Source organism: Anas platyrhynchos, chromosome 5 (assembly GCF_047663525.1).
Source record: "Anas platyrhynchos isolate ZD024472 breed Pekin duck chromosome 5, IASCAAS_PekinDuck_T2T, whole genome shotgun sequence".
Lineage (NCBI taxonomy): Eukaryota > Metazoa > Chordata > Aves > Anseriformes > Anatidae > Anas > Anas platyrhynchos.
Genome location: NC_092591.1, coordinates 30,971,608 through 30,989,684, shown reverse-complemented (window position 1 = coordinate 30,989,684; position 18,077 = coordinate 30,971,608). Strand labels below are relative to the sequence as shown.

At 42.5% G+C, this 18,077-nt stretch overlaps 2 protein-coding genes across 7 annotated transcripts in view; both read right to left on the bottom strand.

The window, feature by feature from the left end:
• PAK6 (p21 (RAC1) activated kinase 6) overlaps positions 1 to 11,136 on the bottom strand; it is a 28,895-nt gene extending 17,759 nt beyond the window's left edge. The window contains exons 1-2 of one of the 6 annotated variants that reach the window (XM_072038649.1): positions 11,003 to 11,136; positions 10,489 to 10,687 (exon numbers count right to left, since the gene is read on the bottom strand). In XM_072038649.1, the coding sequence (XP_071894750.1) occupies positions 10,489 to 10,576 (88 nt within the window). In that variant the 5' untranslated portion in view covers positions 10,577 to 10,687; positions 11,003 to 11,136. Of the gene's footprint in view, positions 1 to 4,380; positions 4,852 to 5,207; positions 5,320 to 7,129; positions 7,349 to 10,488; positions 10,688 to 11,002 lie in introns of those variants that run through there. The other 5 variants (XM_072038653.1, XM_027459594.3, XM_072038652.1 and 2 more) reach the window with 5 other exon arrangements.
• BUB1B (BUB1 mitotic checkpoint serine/threonine kinase B) overlaps positions 11,107 to 18,077 on the bottom strand; it is a 48,744-nt gene continuing 41,773 nt past the window's right edge. Inside the window, exon 24 of the mRNA XM_072038648.1 lies at positions 11,107 to 11,327. Within this exon, the coding sequence (XP_071894749.1) occupies positions 11,243 to 11,327 (85 nt within the window). The 3' untranslated portion in view covers positions 11,107 to 11,242. The remainder of the gene's footprint in view (positions 11,328 to 18,077) is intronic.

Genomic DNA, 18,077 nt, shown 5'->3' with positions numbered 1-18,077 from the left:
GGAGCTGACAGGATTATCTGCTCTTTACAGATGAGGAAGTAGAAGCAATAGAAGAGCAATGGCCGGTGCATGAACACCTACCAGGTCAATAGCTGAACTAGGACTGCTGGTGACCTTTCTAGTGCTCTCTCCACTGTGAAACAGTGGTTCTATTTCAGAGGGGAAAAAAAGGGATACCTGTTATATCCATAGCTGAACTCCTCTTTATTTCTACACATTCATTTTGCCTATCATAAAAAATTGAAATACATATAATAGATACACATTTATATTTTACAAGTTTCTACTTAGATGGAAGGTTTGGCTTTAGAGTCCAGCCAGTTAAGACAATATTGATGTACTACAAAACTGGGCTCAGGTTGTCCTCTCACTGATTATTTAAGACTACTACAAGTAAGTAATACACGTCTGAGTCACATTTAAAGGCAACAGAGTTGTTGTCAAAGGAAGAGCTGCCCAAGATGGATTTTGAATCTTCATTTTTCTAGCATGGAAGCAAGGGCTTTTGAGAGAGAAAGGAAGTGGTAGTTGGACACAAAATTCTGCCAGCAAGTAGCTGAAGAAGGTAAAATGAAAAAAATAAGACTCCTTTCCCTTGAGGGCTGAGAGATACAATTTGTGTAATAGTCCTTATAATTACAGCAAGCCAAAATCAGCTAACACTTAAATATATCCAAACATGGGAGATGTTCAAAACCTCAATTTACATCCAAAAAAGAGATGTAGATAAACCAAAAGCCAAAAGTTTTAGACTGTTCTGAAACTGGGAACATACGAAGGAAAAGAATCAGCACTCTGCATGTGATCACTTAACTCCAACATGGGTAGAATAAAACACAGTGGGAGAGCCTGAATAGCTGGAGAACTGCAAGGGATGGGCACAACTTCTTCAGATAAGACAGACAGGGAAGACATGAGGTGAAGGGATGTTACCCTTTCCAGGAAGAAACAGCTCAGAAGTAGGGAGATTTTCTATGGAGACCCAGGCTTTTCACTGAGGTGTGTGGTGAGAGTCTGAAAGATGAGTCATAAACTAAAACAAGAAAGGTCCCAGCTGGGTAGATGGAAGAACTTTTTCATGATCAGGAGAGTCCAGCACTGGAGCAGGTTGTCAAGACAGGCTGAGCAGTCTCCATCCTTGGAGATTTTCAAGGACAGGACAAAACCCTGAGCAACCTGTTCTGATCTCAAAGGTGACCCTGCTTTGAGCAGGAGGTTGGACTACAAATCTACTGAAGTGGCTTCTCCCCTGAGTTATTCTATTATTCTATGAAATGGTTTTATGACTCTAAAGTTATAAGTTTCTAAAAATGTAACTTGGAATACTTCTGTAATAATTGGAATATTTCTGTAACTTTCCACTCTTTTGGAAATATGTTTAATGGGCAAATGACAGTTCTGTGGATGCATTGGACCAGCTGTGCTCCAGAGCTCAGCATCAGGATGGACTGAGTAAGAAGATCCATAAGAGATTAGACAAAGCAGACTGCCAAAACACTTTAGGTACTTTAATGCTAAAGCTTTCTAGTCTTTCTAGTTTGGGAATAAGCTGTACAGGTTTAGTTTTTAAAGAAGTACCTGTTCTTCCCCCTTCCTCTGACAATTTTCTGCTTACCCATCTGTACTCAGACCTTTTGGGTCAGAAAGCTTCTAGAAGGGGGACTTAGACACTGTTAGTAATAAATTGTGTGAAAGTCTAGTCTTGCTTTGAACAGAGTTTATAGTCCCAAGGCTATCTGAATTTAACCCCTTCTGTGGGCTTTCTCAGAATAATGAAACACAATCTTATTCCTAACTTTCACTTTAGGTTCACTCTTTCCTAGGTTCTGATACAAGAACTCCTTTTCCCCAGTCCTTATTTCTGTCACTCTGAAGGCAACACTTTTGTATACCAAATTTACATGAAACTTCATTACATTTACTGAAATTCAGTGTCCAGATTCTTAGGATATGTTCTAGATAACTGCTATACTGCTGTATTTCTCTAAGAAATGAACCCAGATGTGCTATTTCTGAACTTCTGGAAATAAACAAACCTACAGAGTTATAATTGAAAAAAACAGTCAAAATCATTAGAAGGAAGTCAACTGTTCTAATTAAGTGGTTCTCACGACTCTAAATTAATAATGTTGTATCAGTAACATTTCCCCTAGGCATTCATTGGTTCAATTTAAACCAAGGTAGTAAACTACCAGTTTTTAAATACAGGAAACATACTGACCACACAACACAATTCTAGTCCATGACTTCTTATTCTATGGATTATTGCAGTCTATCAAGCATACAGTAATAGTAGGAGAGAAAAAGTACATTCTGGATACTGCTAGGCTTGAACAACTGATCTCCAAGTTTAATCTTGAATTAATATTAGCATCTGCCTCTCACTAACATATCTTGAAGTGATGAAGACCACCACTTCCTTGACATCAGAAGATTTCTGACACTTGATCTTCAACTTTATAATGATCATCTTCCCCTGTGCAGGACCTCAGCTTCCAACTATTTGTGCTGCATAAATATTTGCAAGGGTCAGAGGCAATGAACACATACAGAGATAACATTGTGCTGTAGACATGCACACACTCCTAGGAGTCACTAGCCTCAACTATCAGCACACCACAGTTTTTTTTCCCCACAGTGAAAAACAAATCAAATATTTTCTGAGTTGTTTTACTAAAAACTTGATGAGAGAGCAAAGTGCAGTCACCAGGTGAGCAATGACATTGCTTCCTTGTGCTTTTCTGAGATCCTGAAAACACATACACGCCTGCTTGACATGGTTACCATGATCGTGCAGTCACTGGAATGGGAACCATTTATGTGCCGCAGAAGAGCTTCTACACCATCTAAGCCCAGAGTCGTGCAATCCATCCATGGTGAAATACAGATTTCACACATTGACAATGCCCATTGCAATCCAGAAGCCTACTAAAGATGCCTCCCAGATGAAACAGAAAGAAAATCCTAGGCAAGTAAAAAAACATGTACAAAAGAGACTGGAAGCAACTGCTCTGCCTAGAAGAGGTTTTGCAGCCAGAATAATCTTTGTTCAAAATGTGTTCTAATGGAAACCAAAGTACATCTTTACGGAGAGCTTATGGGAAGAGAGGCCATGCTCCAGATTTGTATTGCTGACTGCTCAAACGCAGTGATTCACCTCCAATGCCCCCTAGGTGCTGTGCATTAACTAATTACCAAGACTAAAGTCAAAGGGCAATTCTTTAGGGTGCAGACAATCATGGAAAGGAAAGATATTCCAACAGTTCATGGTGTTAGTACTATTCAAACCAACAGCTGGTGCTACTGAGGAGCTTTCACAGCCCCCGAGCACAGCAGGAAGTATATCTGTAGTATTATAGCCAGTGCTTAAGTTCTGAATCGCTGCCTACACATCAGTTGCTACAGCTACTTGATCCACCAGAATGGGGGCATTTCCAGACACAGTGATGTTACTGCTTTAACCAGTACCTTTCTTTCTCCTGCTCCAACTCTCACAGCTTCATTCCTCATCTCATCCCAATAATGAGAAGATATTCAGGGCATAGCACACAGTGTCTTTTAAGTTTGCTCTTTAATGGCTTCAGGTGGCCAGGGGTCCTGTAAAATGTGGTTTTAAAAATGCCACAGCCATTAGCATTTGTACTATCAAATGTTTTCTGAACCAGAAGAAGAATTATTCTAGCTGAACTACAAGGTTCAGAATGCTCATTTTTAAAGCCTACGTGGTATTTTGGCCCCAAGTAGAACAGCAGCTCTACGCCAGCGTATCAGTTTCCATAAGCACAAACACCACGTTTGTGGATTTACATTAAATCACTGTACCTGTCAATCAACACCTGGAATACACTTAGTTCCCATATACAAGAGCATCCTTACTAAACCCAGAAAGCAGCATCTACTAAGTTCACAGTCAATTTTAGGGTGACTAACTGGCAGCCTGCATCTACCTTATTGGCTTATAATAGACATCTTAAAAACAACAAGATGCAATCAAGTCCAAATATAATATACTCCTGGGCATCCAATGACATTTGCTTTATATGATCAGTATCAATCTTTGATTATAAAGACATTGCCATATCAGACAGGTGGTTTAAAGGTACACTGCATTAAGATCAAATGAAATTCATACACTAAAAATAGTTATTTGAAATCCAGTGGATTGTAATAATCTGTGTAGGTTTTGCATCTCATTGAGAAGGTCTGTATTTAACCAGTCTCCTTTCACTTTGTGGTTTTCATGCAAGAGCTATTTATTTTTATTTCCAATACCCAGCTAGCGAATGTTTAAATAAAAAACATAAAACAGGCCTTTTCTAATTCAGTAACAAATTCATAAGAATATTTTATGCATATAAGATTTTGTAAATCAAGACAAACCTGTAGTTAAACGTAGACAGCATCCCTTTAATATAATAATACAAATACTGTGACACTGATATTATAATAATCTACTAGACTTTAGTCTTTCATTCACTGCTGACAACTGTACTGTAAGAAATGTCACAAACATAAATAATAAAAGTCACTACCACAAGACAAAAGCAGTCGGAGATTGAAATTCTCTCAGCGATCCATTCCTGCTGCCTGGGAAACCACGTTAGATTTTTCAACTCCAGATATAGCTGTTCCTAGATGATACAGTTCCAAAAGCTGTCACATCTGCCAGTGAGCATGAGAAAAAATCCCACAGCCAGCAGATCCAGAGCAGGGGGAGGGATCGGCTGGGACGGAGGGGCAAGAAGAAAGAAGGGTCAGGCTCAGATGAGAGGAAGGGGTGGGAAGATTAGGGATGGAAGGGAGAAAGGGGAATCAGAGTTAGGAAAGGAAAGAGCAACGACTGGGAGGCAGGCAACCCAAGGAGCAGGGCACAGAAAAGAATCGACTGCAATGAAAAAAAAAAAAAAAAAAAGTAGATAAACGTTATCAGGAATTGCTCATTACAACACAAGAGTTCAAACACTCAGACAAAGAAGCTCACACACACTGTTATTTAATCTGACTTGCCTCCACCCTATGCACATTTGATTATATACTCCATTAGTATATAGGCACTGTACTTAACTATCTACATACACTCATTCACTCACACATACACTTGATGATAGCAAAAACAGCAGAGAGCTACTTCAGGCTCACTTGTATAGTTTCCAGTTAAAAATAAGCTTTCCCTCCCCCTCCTTGCTGCAGTAACTGAACTCACTCACACAGCGCTTATTCCACTGGTATCACAGATCTGGACGCAGCTTGCCACATTCCTCCCTCCCTGGACAAGAGATAATGCTGGGTCCCTGGGCTGAAGAAAGCAGTTCCCATGATTTCTAAGCACTCCCCAGCAGATAATGCCAACTCACTCTAACCAGTTATGAGAGGAGGGGGGGAGAAAAATGAACTCAGGACCTGAGGAACTGCAATATGTAGACTGGGTTTGGAGTCAGAAGATAAAGAAGATTGCAGAGAATTCACCAATTAAATGGAAAAGCATAATTCCATACTTTGCTATACAGGTCACTGTCATGTAATACATTTCAAATACATTAATAATGGCCTATTTAGCTTGTTGTAGGCATATATTCATGTATATGTACACGTGAATATGCACACATGGTATTTCACTGCATTCCATACCTACTAAAATCCTTGTTTACCCTCCTAAGGTGCCTGACACGATCATTATTTATACGAAGCCAAAGAAGATGTTCATAGCATTTTGCAGACAAAGAAAAATGACAGGTTCCTTCCCTAAGGAGCTTAAAAATCTAAATGTGACTTCACGCAGCAAAGATGACAAAGGGTGAGTGAAAGGGGAAAAGAACAGGTAAATGGGCTGAAATCTGAAATGAGATTTCAGAGCACAGAGCCTTGTCTCAATGACCCCTGCCACATTCATCTGTGATACTAATTTTCGAAATACAGTTTTAGGTAACTTTGCCTCCCTAAAGGAAGAATGGATGCTTGTCTGGTGTGCCATCACTTCAAGTCCTTTCCTTTAACTCCCTTCTCTCTCTTCCAGATCCCCTAGTAGTAAAGCTATGTGTTGGTGTGAACGCAGCACAGCAAACCAGTGAAATGCTCTAAATCCTGCAAAAACACACACATGAGCACACAGATTAATATTACATTAGAAAAAAAGCTTAGGGAATGATGTATTTGTTATATTGTTGGGTTTATTTTTGACAAATGAGAAAAAACACAACAGCTTAACATTTTTTGCACTGCCTCCGCTGAACAGGGTCTACAGCCTCTTTCTCCCCCGCTCCATTTCCTTGCTCATAAATTAGGACTAAAACCTGAAATACGGTGAACGCCTATATGCTAAGCTTGTTTTGGATGCTGCTCAGTGACATATTTCTAGGTGTGTTTTAGCTATACTACACCAAATTTGTTCTGGGACATATGAAAGCACTTGCAAAGGAAAGACCTCTTGAACTTTCTGAAACCGGTACAGGCATGTCCCAAATGCTAATGGGCTTTTTCCCCTGACAAATAATAAAGCTTTCCATTATTTACAGTCTCCTAGAAATCCCAGCTAAAGTCACTGTCCCACTGTGCCAAGCTCTGAAGACAGTCCCCACCCTCCAGGGTTTTCATCTATAGAGACAAAAGGTAAGGAAAAGGAATTATTACCCTCATTTGCAGATGAGACAGAAAAAAAAATGACTAGCCCAATTTCTTCCCAGCTATGTCTAGGTTAGCAAACCTAAAAGAGATTCCAGGTATGTCTCCTGGCTGCTTTTTAACTACATATCAAGGCCAGATTGAGGTCCAGCACACCCTGCTTCCATGGAGAAAAAATATGGGTGCACAGCACCATGGGGAGCTAAAACATGTTCTGACCACTTGTTTGATCTTGACACCAGCAGGTAGGTCTAGACACCATGACAAAAAACAGAAACACAGACAGAAATCACACCCAAACCTCAATTGCAATCTAATGCCTTCATTAGAAGATTAGCCTTTTCCCATTTGTGTTTGGTTTGTAGGAGGGTTACAGCTAACAAATACCACCACGGCACCAAAAGAAGGATGTAGCTCATCTCAGCCTCTTTACCCAAGCCAGAGAGATGTATGCTGCAGGTCATAAGGCTGAGACATATGTCACTAAAACATTGATGAATTGTTTCCCTACCTTTCAAACACTTGATGTAGCTGTCCTCTTCTGGATGTACAAAGCCATACAGCACTGCACCTCTTTGACACATGCACACGTCACTGTTCCATGTCCAGAGAGTCACTGCATTGTTTCAAATGGTTTTATAGGTATTACTTTGCCACGAAGGATGCATACGTGGTTAAAAGCAAGTGGCTGTAGTTATCTGTTAATCCAGAACACCAAAGAGCTTCAAGCTTGGATACAGGGCTTCAGTCTCCACTGTCGTGTGCTAGATCCACTCAAAGTCAGCGTAAAGATACTACCAAGATTAGAATAAGAACATTTTAGGCTCTGTCTGCAAAAATTCACATGAATAACAACATCTCATCTCTCAGACAGAAGGTTATGTTGGGACAAGCGAAAGGGGCCCCATCTGGCATGCTGGGTCACGTGGCAAAGGAGGGAGCCAAGGCACTGGGCTGCATCTGGGGAACAGGCTACTTCAAGCACATCACTTCAAAACACCGGGCGCCACGTCCTGCAGTTATGTCTGAGCACTGTAACCCCACTGTGCTCCTCCGTACCATGTCATGGGTCACAGATCCAGCTGGGTTGCAGGAGGGAGGCCATAGCCGTGTGCTGCAAACACACGTGCTACAGGCTTTACTGTACTCAATTCAGGAGCCAAGCATGAGTCGAACACTCGCTGGGCATGGCTGACTGCTTGCAAGCACACCTGCCCCTGCAGGGACACTGATGACCACACACATCCCAGATCACACTCCTCACTCCAGCAGCATGGCAGAGGGCTGGCAGGGTCACCACAGTGATCCCCAGACCACCCGCTGGCACCACGATGTAAGACTTAAACTTCCTTCCAAATAACACTAAACAATCTTACTCCCTAGTTATGATCACTACGTTCTCCTAAAGTGGGATGCATAGGTATTAAGTTGCAGGCTGTTGACAGCAATTAGTGTTATTCCCATGAGATAACTGATGAGAAAGCTGCAGCCCAGGCAGTGGGCCCCAAAACATGGAGAGAAGAGGCCAGCTTAAACCCCACAGCCTGGCTGTCTCTCAGCACCTTACTACTCACTACTGCCACTAACCAAGACCAACTGATATGGAAATTTAAATCATAACAGACAAGACTTCTCCCAGGGAATATCAGCTATTCTACTTAGTGCAGAAAGGAGAAAAAAAAACATGCTATGAGTATGAATGTTCACAGTATTCCATATGTTAAAACCTAAGGTGCACTCATAACACAAGTAAATATAAATAACTATTGTCTACAACTACACTCTCTTCATCAATAAATTACAAAAGTAATCTAATTACTAACACTATAAATTAAAATGGCTCTGCCCTAGGGTAAATGTAATTTCCTGAGATTTTTCTGAGGGAAATAGATTCCAACTTTAAGTCTGTCATCACCCTACATTCACATTACCTGATCAGTCTCAAACATGAGATCCCAGTGCATTAGTCCTCCAGCTACACAGTAATTCTCCTGCAACTTTTAGAAACCATACCAAGAAATCCCTTAGAAATGAGGCCTAAATTAGCCAAGTCCTGATTCTGTACTCCATTGCACCGAGTCTATGCCTTGGAAGGCAAAGAGGCAAGAAAGCTGATCCCCTAACCCAGAGTCTCCTGTAGCAAGATCTGAAAGTTTGCTGCATTTCTCCAGCTATCAGTGCTGAGCAGGACAACATATTGGCTAGCCTTCTGCTGCTCTTGCTGACTTCAGAGCTGATGCCCTATATGTGCAGAACTGATCGGCAGCTCTTAATGAGATGAGACTTCACCACAGTACCTCAGTCAGTACCTCAAGAGAACGTGATGTGCTATGCAGAACTTGGAACCTGGCTGAGTTTCTAGCTGCAGGTGGAGTTGGTTAGTCCATGATGTTTTAAGCAGTTTGAACAAAATATTTTAGGTCTTTTTTCTGCTTGTGAATTTCCCTGAGCACATCAGAGAAGTAGGTTAAAAAGTGTTTTTAACAGAAAAAATCTAATCTCTAGTCTCTAATCAGAGACAGGAAAGTCGAATTTCCTGGTGTGTGCTTCTCTTTGTGAATGAAAATAATTTTGTGACCAAACAAGATTTCGTGTTTCATTTTTGCAAGCCTTGTCAATAGGTCCCAGGGTATTCTTTCCAGGTATATACGTATAACTAAGGCCATACTGGCACCCATCTAGACAGAAACAACCCCTGCACAGGGAACAGACTGTCCACCTTAAAGCACAGTTACTAATCCAGCCAACTATTTGTTGATAGCTCTTTCCCTTATTTGATCAGCTGTCTTTGTTACTGGATACATAATCCTCTGCTCACACTTAGCACACAGGATGTACATACCAAGGTGGTTGTAGAATACGAACATCATTTTACAGCTTCGTCATGCCATCAAGAATGAGACTGTTCAAAGGGATGGGACTTGAGAGAGAGCCAGCAGCGTTCCTTTCCCCAGCAGCTCTGGAGGGGCATAGCTGCTTGGATTTTACCCAAACACGTAATTTTCCGCAAACACCTCTTACTATATGTGCATTCCCCAGCACCACCTGAGAACTTTCACTCACCAGCCACAAACTTCTCTTCTGTTTTTTTGGTGTGTTTTTTTTGTTTGTTTGTTTGTTTGGGTTTGTGTTTTGGTTTTTGTTTTGTTTTGTTTTTTATTTTCAGTGCTGTGTCCCCAAATACATTAAGGCATTAATGTCCTGGCAAAGAAGAAAATACATGTATCAGCAAACATTAATGGATAAGACTACTTTCTGCAGCTGTGGGATGAAATTCTTGTCTGTATATGTTGGCTACCACTTGGCAAAAATAATCAAGTACAAATGCCCAGTAGGATAGTAACTATATAGTTATATAGTAAGACTTATAGTAATTTAAACTGGAGGAAATCAGCCAGCTTTCAGATAGCCAAGATACACATAAACCCACACACACACACCCCCACACACGCGAGTACTACAACATAGTGTTTCAGTAGGTGTGCTGAAAAGCCCTTGGCTAGCACAGCAGCCAGAAGGTCAGGAATACAGACACGAGGGGTTATAACCGGTGAGTCGATGAGACTTCTTCAAAGGTATGGCAAGGGTCCTCACAGATACAGGACTTAGGAGGAGATATTGCTATGTCTCGCGTAAAAGCAATGAGCATGCATGTTCCTGACGTGCTGTCTGCTTTCCCAAGCATCACCCAGAGTAATTTTAACCCCTGCTTCACCCCAATGCTTTAAGATCATCGCCCAGCAATATTCAACAATGCATTTTCCTCCCCATATTCCCCATCATCTTCACTCTCCATAGGTTACACTACCAGACCCCAGAGACATTGGCCCATCTAAAAGACACTGGAAAGCAAAAAACACAAGATCTTACTGGCAGTCCAGCTGCAACAATGCCGGTAGAGGACAATTCCAAGTGAGAGGAGAAAGAAGGGTCTGCAGGGAAACTCTCCCACTGCCATGCAGCAAAGCCGATTGGAGGACGGTGTTGCTGGGCTATAGGAGTAAAGACGAAGTAAACTCCTTCCCAAAGGAATCCAGCTCCTGGTTTTTCTTCCCTTCCAGAACCATCCCTCGAGAGAAAAAATTGTATGACCACCCGGAACCGTTCGCCTCTCACTTTGCCCAAGGCTGGCATTGCCAACACACGTGTGATCGTTACGCTAGTTCCTGGCAGTGGTGAGGCTGAGCTCTGAAGGGAAGGGGTTAAGCTGTAGCAGCACAGCCACTGGGGAACAGAGATGTTAGTTTAAACTGACAAACCTAGTCCTCTGTAAACAGAGGGAACAAAATCGCACGAAACTGCAGCAATTAGGACAGTGTTGCTACTGCTTTAAAGCAAGCAAGCAAGTCAATGTTGAACCCCAAACCTGCAGGAGGGAGCTTACCCCTGGCTCTTCATTGCTCTGTAACCAGAGGTGAGGTGGAAATGCTCTGCCACCGGGATCCGCTGACACGCCGATAAACTTGGGAGAGAAAGATGGCAGGAGAAAGCGGGAGAAGCAAAAGGGGTGGAGGCAAGTCTGACATGTTTGTACAGTGCCTGGTTCACCTAAGCTGCTGAGTTTGATTTCAGGGTGTGGTAGTAGATGGAGCACAGACGCAGTCAGCGCGGAGAAGCCTCGGATTCATGTTCCAAAGGAAAATAACACACACCGACAGCAGAGCCTCGTGGGACCATCTTGCCTTCTCACTGTCTCCTCCTTTTGGTCCCTACGGGGGGAAGAGAGAGAGAAAGAGCTCAGTCACACCTGGGCACCGAGGCTTGCTAGGTCTCAGGCAAGAACCTCAGGAAGATCATCTCCCATTCCCCTCCACCCTTTCCTAACCCCCCCCTGCTTCGCTGCTGACCTATTAAAGCTCCGACTTGCTTGTTAGCTCCTCTCTCTCAGCTCCACAGCCTCAGGGCCTAGAGCTGCTGCAGCTTCTAACGAATCCCGACATCTCCGCCTGTGTCGCCTGGCTGCAGATTTCAGGACCTGCCACCAATTCCTTGTCATTCCTGGCAGGAAAGCTTTGATTGTTTGCTATACGGCTGGCTATAGAAGAATTCACCAATTTATTTGCATTGCAGATGTGCAGCACATGACCTGGCGCTTTTACTTCTCCCCTGTCGCTTGCCGTGACTCAGTGCTGCGAGGTCTGAAGTCTAGTATCACCCTGTAATCCTGTTGCGCTGCCTGTGCCGTGCCTCAGGGTTTACTGGCTCCTGGAAATAGACATTTCCACAAGCGACCTGCGTTCGGTAGGACGCTGGCTCCACCACTGCTCAGCAGTAGCGGCTGTGCGCAGGTGGAAGGGCTCGGTATCGTCAGGGGACAGGTCAGAGTTCACCGCAGCAAACCCTGCGACTGCTCTTTCGCCACTGCAAATAAAGGGGGTTCTTGGCCTCTCCCAACCACGAACAATAAACAATGCTGGCTTAACCCCAAGGTGTATTGTATTTAAATCCAAAGAGCAGAGATAAAAGTCAGCCTTCAAAATCCTCCCCCCGCACTATTCCTTCCCCACTCCCACCCCTAAAAAAAATCCCCCCACACACACTTTTTTTTCCACCTCAGTTCTGTTAAATTGCCCTTAAAATGAATAAATGTCAAATTACTAATAACCATTAGGCTGTCATCATTTCTGCTGGGAGTGGGCTTGTGCAGTAGCAACGGGCCAGCTCAGCACGTTTCCCTGTTCCCGTTTTCCTTCCTACAAGTTCCTCCTGCCTGGCTAGGAGGTGGTGGTGTTGTACAACACCCAGAGTCACAGATTTAGTGGGAATGTCCAAGATCTACAGTAACGTTATGGAGAAGGAACAGAACTGGGGTTCCTATGGAGAAGGTAAAGGAAACCCTGGCATTTTAGCTAATGGGCTGAGGTTCGTAATCCTCATTTACAGATCTGCTAGCTAAATTGTGGAAGGCTGCTTCCTGAGAGTGCAGTCACAGCTTATACATTACACTGCAGGTCCTTGCCTGCCAGAGCCTGCCAAAGAGACCAAGATTTCCTGCCTGTTACCTCACAGCAGCATCCCTAGGGTATAAGAAGTGAAGTTAGCCAGGTTCCTTTCTGTCTGGGGATTAGCTTGCCTCCCCCTACAGGGCAAGCCCCATACACTGATGCAATCAAAAAAAAAAAAAAAAAAAAAAAAAAACCAGTTCATGTTATCAGTAAATATACTACAATCTAATAATCTAATAGTAAATATACTACAATCAAGATCAAGAGAAAGGGACAGCATTCTTTCTCTTTAAGACTGGAACTTGCAAGGCAGAAAAACTATCGTGGAGGATCAGAAATAAGGAAACAGAGCATTAATCCTTCTAGGTGTGGAGGAAACATGATGACTGCTAACCATCATTGTCATCTGTGCTATCTATGCTTTGGTGATGTGCCAATCAGTGAGGAGTCAGTCATCTACACAACGATAGCTTTGGGAGCGTCACAAAGAAATGTCATTTATATTCTACAAGGAGTCACCCAGGCTTGGAACTGGCTTCAGATTTGCATAAGTATTATATTTTATGCATTTACATGCTAAGACAGTCTTCTAGAACAAGATGCAAGTCCTTTATAAATGGAAGAGCCTGATTTTACTTGTCAAGACACAAGCTTAGATGGAACCAAAGCAGCTTTGAGTTGGTGTGAACCTCTGCTGCCCACAGTCTTAATGAAAAATTAGGACACTTTCCAGTCTTTCTATTCACAAGTTTGGTCCAAGTAGTCCTACACACTTTGAAGAAAAATTTACCTGTAAAAGTGCTGCATCTCTAATTTTCCCCTTTAGCGTTTGTCCCTTTATTAAACATTTCACTGCTCCTTCCCTGCCCACTGCTCCCTTCTTACCTAGAGAATTGCACAAGATAATATAAATAATTATGCTCATACATTTCTATAAACACATGCGCACACACCCCACTCCTCCTACAGCTGCTGTATACTCCATGCTTCTCATTCAGATCCTGTCTTATCGATGGCAGCCATAACCTGTGAGCAAGAAGTGCTGCAGGGTACATTGACTAAACGCTTGCATCGCAGACTGCTTATCTCGTTCATCTACACTGCAAATGGCCATTCCATATGCCATGCCACCTTCCCCCCACAAAGCATAACAAATTTCTGATAAAAGCTGCCCATCCATGTCACAGCACCAGGAGAGCGCTGGTACCTCACCTCCTGCACTGCTGCGACAACAGATTTATTTAAGCCCACTTCATCTCTACTGGAGCAGAATTTTATGGGAGAAACAAACTTTTCAACATTTCACTATGGCAACATGCAAGATGGGACACTAGTAATCTTTTCTTTTTTAAAACAAACAAACAAACAAAAAACTTTAGAGGCACCATGGCCAACTGTGCCAATACACAAGGGCTTCCTTCTACCTCAGCCAGGAGAAATGTATTTGGCCACCTGTTTTGTGCTTTTGGGGAACTAAGCAAGCTATAGAGAGGAAAAACAAACAAACAAACAAAACCGCTTATCCTGTTTCAACCAAGCTTCCAGACAAAGCCTAATGCCAAGGTATAGTAACTTTGATGCATTCAGGAAATCCCAGGAAGAACTGAGGCAATCCCATCCATGGAGTAAGGCTGTGATTTGGAGCTGGATCTTCTAGCAGGGCTCCTCTAAACTCTGGGATTTGCTAGGAGGCATAAACGCGCTTCCATCAGGAGCTGTGGTCTCTTCTTTTTCATGGCTCTTGAAATCTGGAGTGAGCTAACATGGAAGTGCAAAACTGCTAACAACTGGGACAAAGGGGTCACTATGAGAAAGGGTGTGTTGCGAACTCACGAGGCATCAGCTGGTGGGAGGAAGCACAAGATAGGAATCAAATCGGTAAGTCTCATAATCAACACATGAGATTAGCAGGCCTGGAGATGAGAAGGGAGCAATCCAGAGGCAGTTTCACTTTAAATAAGTGCTTACAGTTGTGCTACTTCTCCCCAAGGCTATTGCATTCAGAGGTGGGCAGAAAATTGTAAGACAGCACTATCTGGATTGCTTGCTTATATATTAGGGCTATCTCCTGCTTACCACGCACTGCTGACATTATAAAGGTAGCATCTTGGAGATCCCAGCAGGACAAGGCCTTAACTGCACTCCCACTGCATAAGCCTATTCAGTGGGCTTCTAAGTGTCCCCAAGGATTTACTGTCTTATCCAGTTTCCATCTTTTTGCCCCAATTCAAAATGAAAAGAAAACACACCAGAACTTAAGAACTAGAAGTTGGTTAAAGTTTATCACCTCGTCTAGAGGACTGCATGCTGTTGTAGGGCACGTCTGTGTGCTCAAATCTGGCAGACCATTGTGGGACTGCGAGTGCATACCACCAAATACAATGCACACTGGGTCACATGAAAGAAGAAGATTCGTGCAGCAGCAGGGCAGAATCACAGTCGGTCTCGCCAGGGCCTGGCAAGTCCAATGACGGAGCAGAGAACAGCTGGCAAGGAAGCAGCATGGAGATCTGCAACCTGGACTGAGAACGTCTGGAGCAGCGAGAGCCAAGAACATAGGCAAGAAAGCAAATTAATCTTAAAGAGGGTAGGAAAACAACACACTTTAAATTTTAACTACCACTCTGATGAGAAGTTGAAACCAAAGCTTGAGAGGATCACCTGAACACACCACAGGTTATTTTGCTACTGGTAAAATTCCTGTGGCTTGGTAGACATTCCCTGGAGGTAATATCAATAGAGCTTGGATCACAGCCACCTCACACTTCTTCCACATCTTTTACTTGCAAAAATTCACAGACATATTAGATTATAAAAGAAGCAACATCATGCTCCACCAGACAAGTCTGTGCCACTCTACAAGAGGTGCATCTGCTGCTTCCCACAAAAGTCAGGATGATCAGTCCTGCAATGGCAGCATCACAGCACAAAGTCAGCGTAGCCTACCTTCTCACAGATTCGTCAGGTCACCTTGGGAAAGTCATTTCACACACTAGTAAAATGACTGTGACAATGCTTAACTCCCCCAGAACAGAGGCAGCTTAATCTGTTGTTTTTTCAAGCATGCTGAGATCCTTAAAGATGCTATAGAAATGCAGATTGAAATCCCTGGCTGACATAAGAGGAATACATACTACAGCTTCTGCTCAGAATAACTAGGTCAGTCAGCTATTGCAAAAGTATTAACCACAATTCAGAGAATTCCTAGTGGCTAAAATAATGGTAGCAAAAGTCTAACACCATTTGCCGTTATTAGTCACTCTCTACCTCTGGGTACATTCAAACCCAACTCTCAGGAGCCCGGAATAATTTGAGGGCTGCAGTTTGTGCTTGTCAAAATCCAGCCACATGGCTCCCTGCAGCACAGCAGGCTCCCGTCCTGCTTGCTGCCATGTGGAGGCAGGGAACAGCAACTGCCCTTGCAGACAACGCAGCCTTAAGCAGCTGAAGGCGTGCAGCTTCTCAGAGCTGCCCTGTTAATCCTGCGCCAGGAAGCAAGCATCGTGGTCATCCTCCCAGCAGCAGCCACCCTACAGCAAGTGCAGGAGGGTGCTTTGTACTACGGTGGTGCGTGGTAGCTTCTTTTGGGGTAAAATGGTAAAGGCAGAGAGCAGCTGTCTGAGGGGAATATGAGGAAAAGAAAAGGCAAGGGTTGACCGCTGCGACAGGAATGAGTTTCCAGACCTTAGCTCAATCCCTCCCAGTTGCTGAGGCTGGACTAACAATTGCTTTGCTTCTGGCTGGTTGGCACCACTGCATGGCACTCATTCGCAGTTTTGCACTGCAGTTCCTCCTTCTGCAAGTACAACTGTTTAAAAAAAAAAAAATGGTTTTAGTGAGACAAGGGTGTAGATGAAGGGTTAAACCTGCTTATTTAATTTTTAAATTAATATCTAATTTATTTTTAACCTCAGATTGTTTCAGCGGCCTGGCATAAAGCTCAGCCACACAGTCATGCCACCACAACTCAGAAGCCAGCAACCTGCAATGCTGGAACTGGGCCTTCTTGTTCTGCCACTGAAACAAGCATGTCATAATACTCTACCCTCAGTTTCCCTTGTCTACATGAGCTGTCAATGCACTGGAGTCCACAGGACGGTTTTCAAAGGATTAATTGGTTATAATTGCTACTTAGAAATTTATTTGTATAGTGTAGAAAAATGTGAGCTGTGATATCCTCATCTTGCATAGTAACTGCTACAACAGAGAAAAGAGAAAAAGTCAATTACTACTAAGAATGTTTTTTAGTCTTTCCTGCTAGTAGTTAGAGAAACCTTTTACTTTCTTTATCCTCAGCTCTCTTCCCCAGTTTTCATTGAAGCTGAGATCTATAATAGTCTGAACACTAGTCTAAAACAGAATAAGATGCTGGTTGCTTTGGGGCAGTGTTTCATCAGAACACACGTGGTGAGCACATAATGAACCTTCCAACCACCATTCTCCATTAAATAAATAAATAAATAAATAAATTAAAACTACATAAAATGTTTGTGAAACTAATAATGCTCTCAGATTCCACAATAAGAAACTAAAATGTAACTAAAATGTGCACACAGGCAATGGAGCTTATAAAGGATTGAACGTGCCAGATGTCTGTTTCTGGTATTGTAAGAACACTTTTATACCAAAACCATACCACATGATAAATGGAGTCCAAATTAAACACACTTATACAGCCTACCTGACCACATGGACCTGCTGGTATTTGGCTAGAATGATAACAAATGTGCTTCCTTTGGAACAAGTCTACGTCCTGCTGGCCACTGCAAGAAATGAAACCGTAGCAGTGTGGCTGGACCAGAATCCTCTTCAAGATAACACCAGATCCACTAATATATCTATTCAGAATCTTTTGATTTTATTTATATACCTGTATGCATATATCTATATATATAGTTAATAGCAATTAAAAAAAAAAAAAAAAAAGAAAAAAAAAGAAAGGAGCAACATCAGACATAACCATTTAGGATGCAGATAAAATGGCACATCTATTCTGCAGATCTTGAGATCCTGAAGATGGCATCATAAGAATAAGGGGGAAACATTCATTAAACTTCTAGTTACTTCAGAAAATGACTAATACAAAAAAAAAAAATCTTGTTCATGTGCTCTCTGGAACACCAAATAAATTCTATAAATAAATTAATTCAGAGGAAGGTGTTTGAATTAAATAAGTATCAACTTAGTTCATTTCCATGCATGACCTTTAAAATCAAATGCTTGCTAAGATTCCTAATGAACATTCTGTTTTGTTCTGCAGAACTTTCATTGAAATCAAAAGTCTGGCTAAGAGTTGTACTGAAACGCTTAAGCAAAGATTCTCTGCAGAAATACTTGGGTAGTTATCTGGAAAATTCTTTCATTTCCTTCTTTCAACAAATAACGAGCTCGGTCCAAGAACAGACACAACCCATTATGAAGGGGATCACAAGCCACAAGTTAGAAGTAGCCAGACAATGTAGGTGAGCAGCTGGCAAGTGACCCTACATTCTGAGAGATTTTAAAAACGTGCTT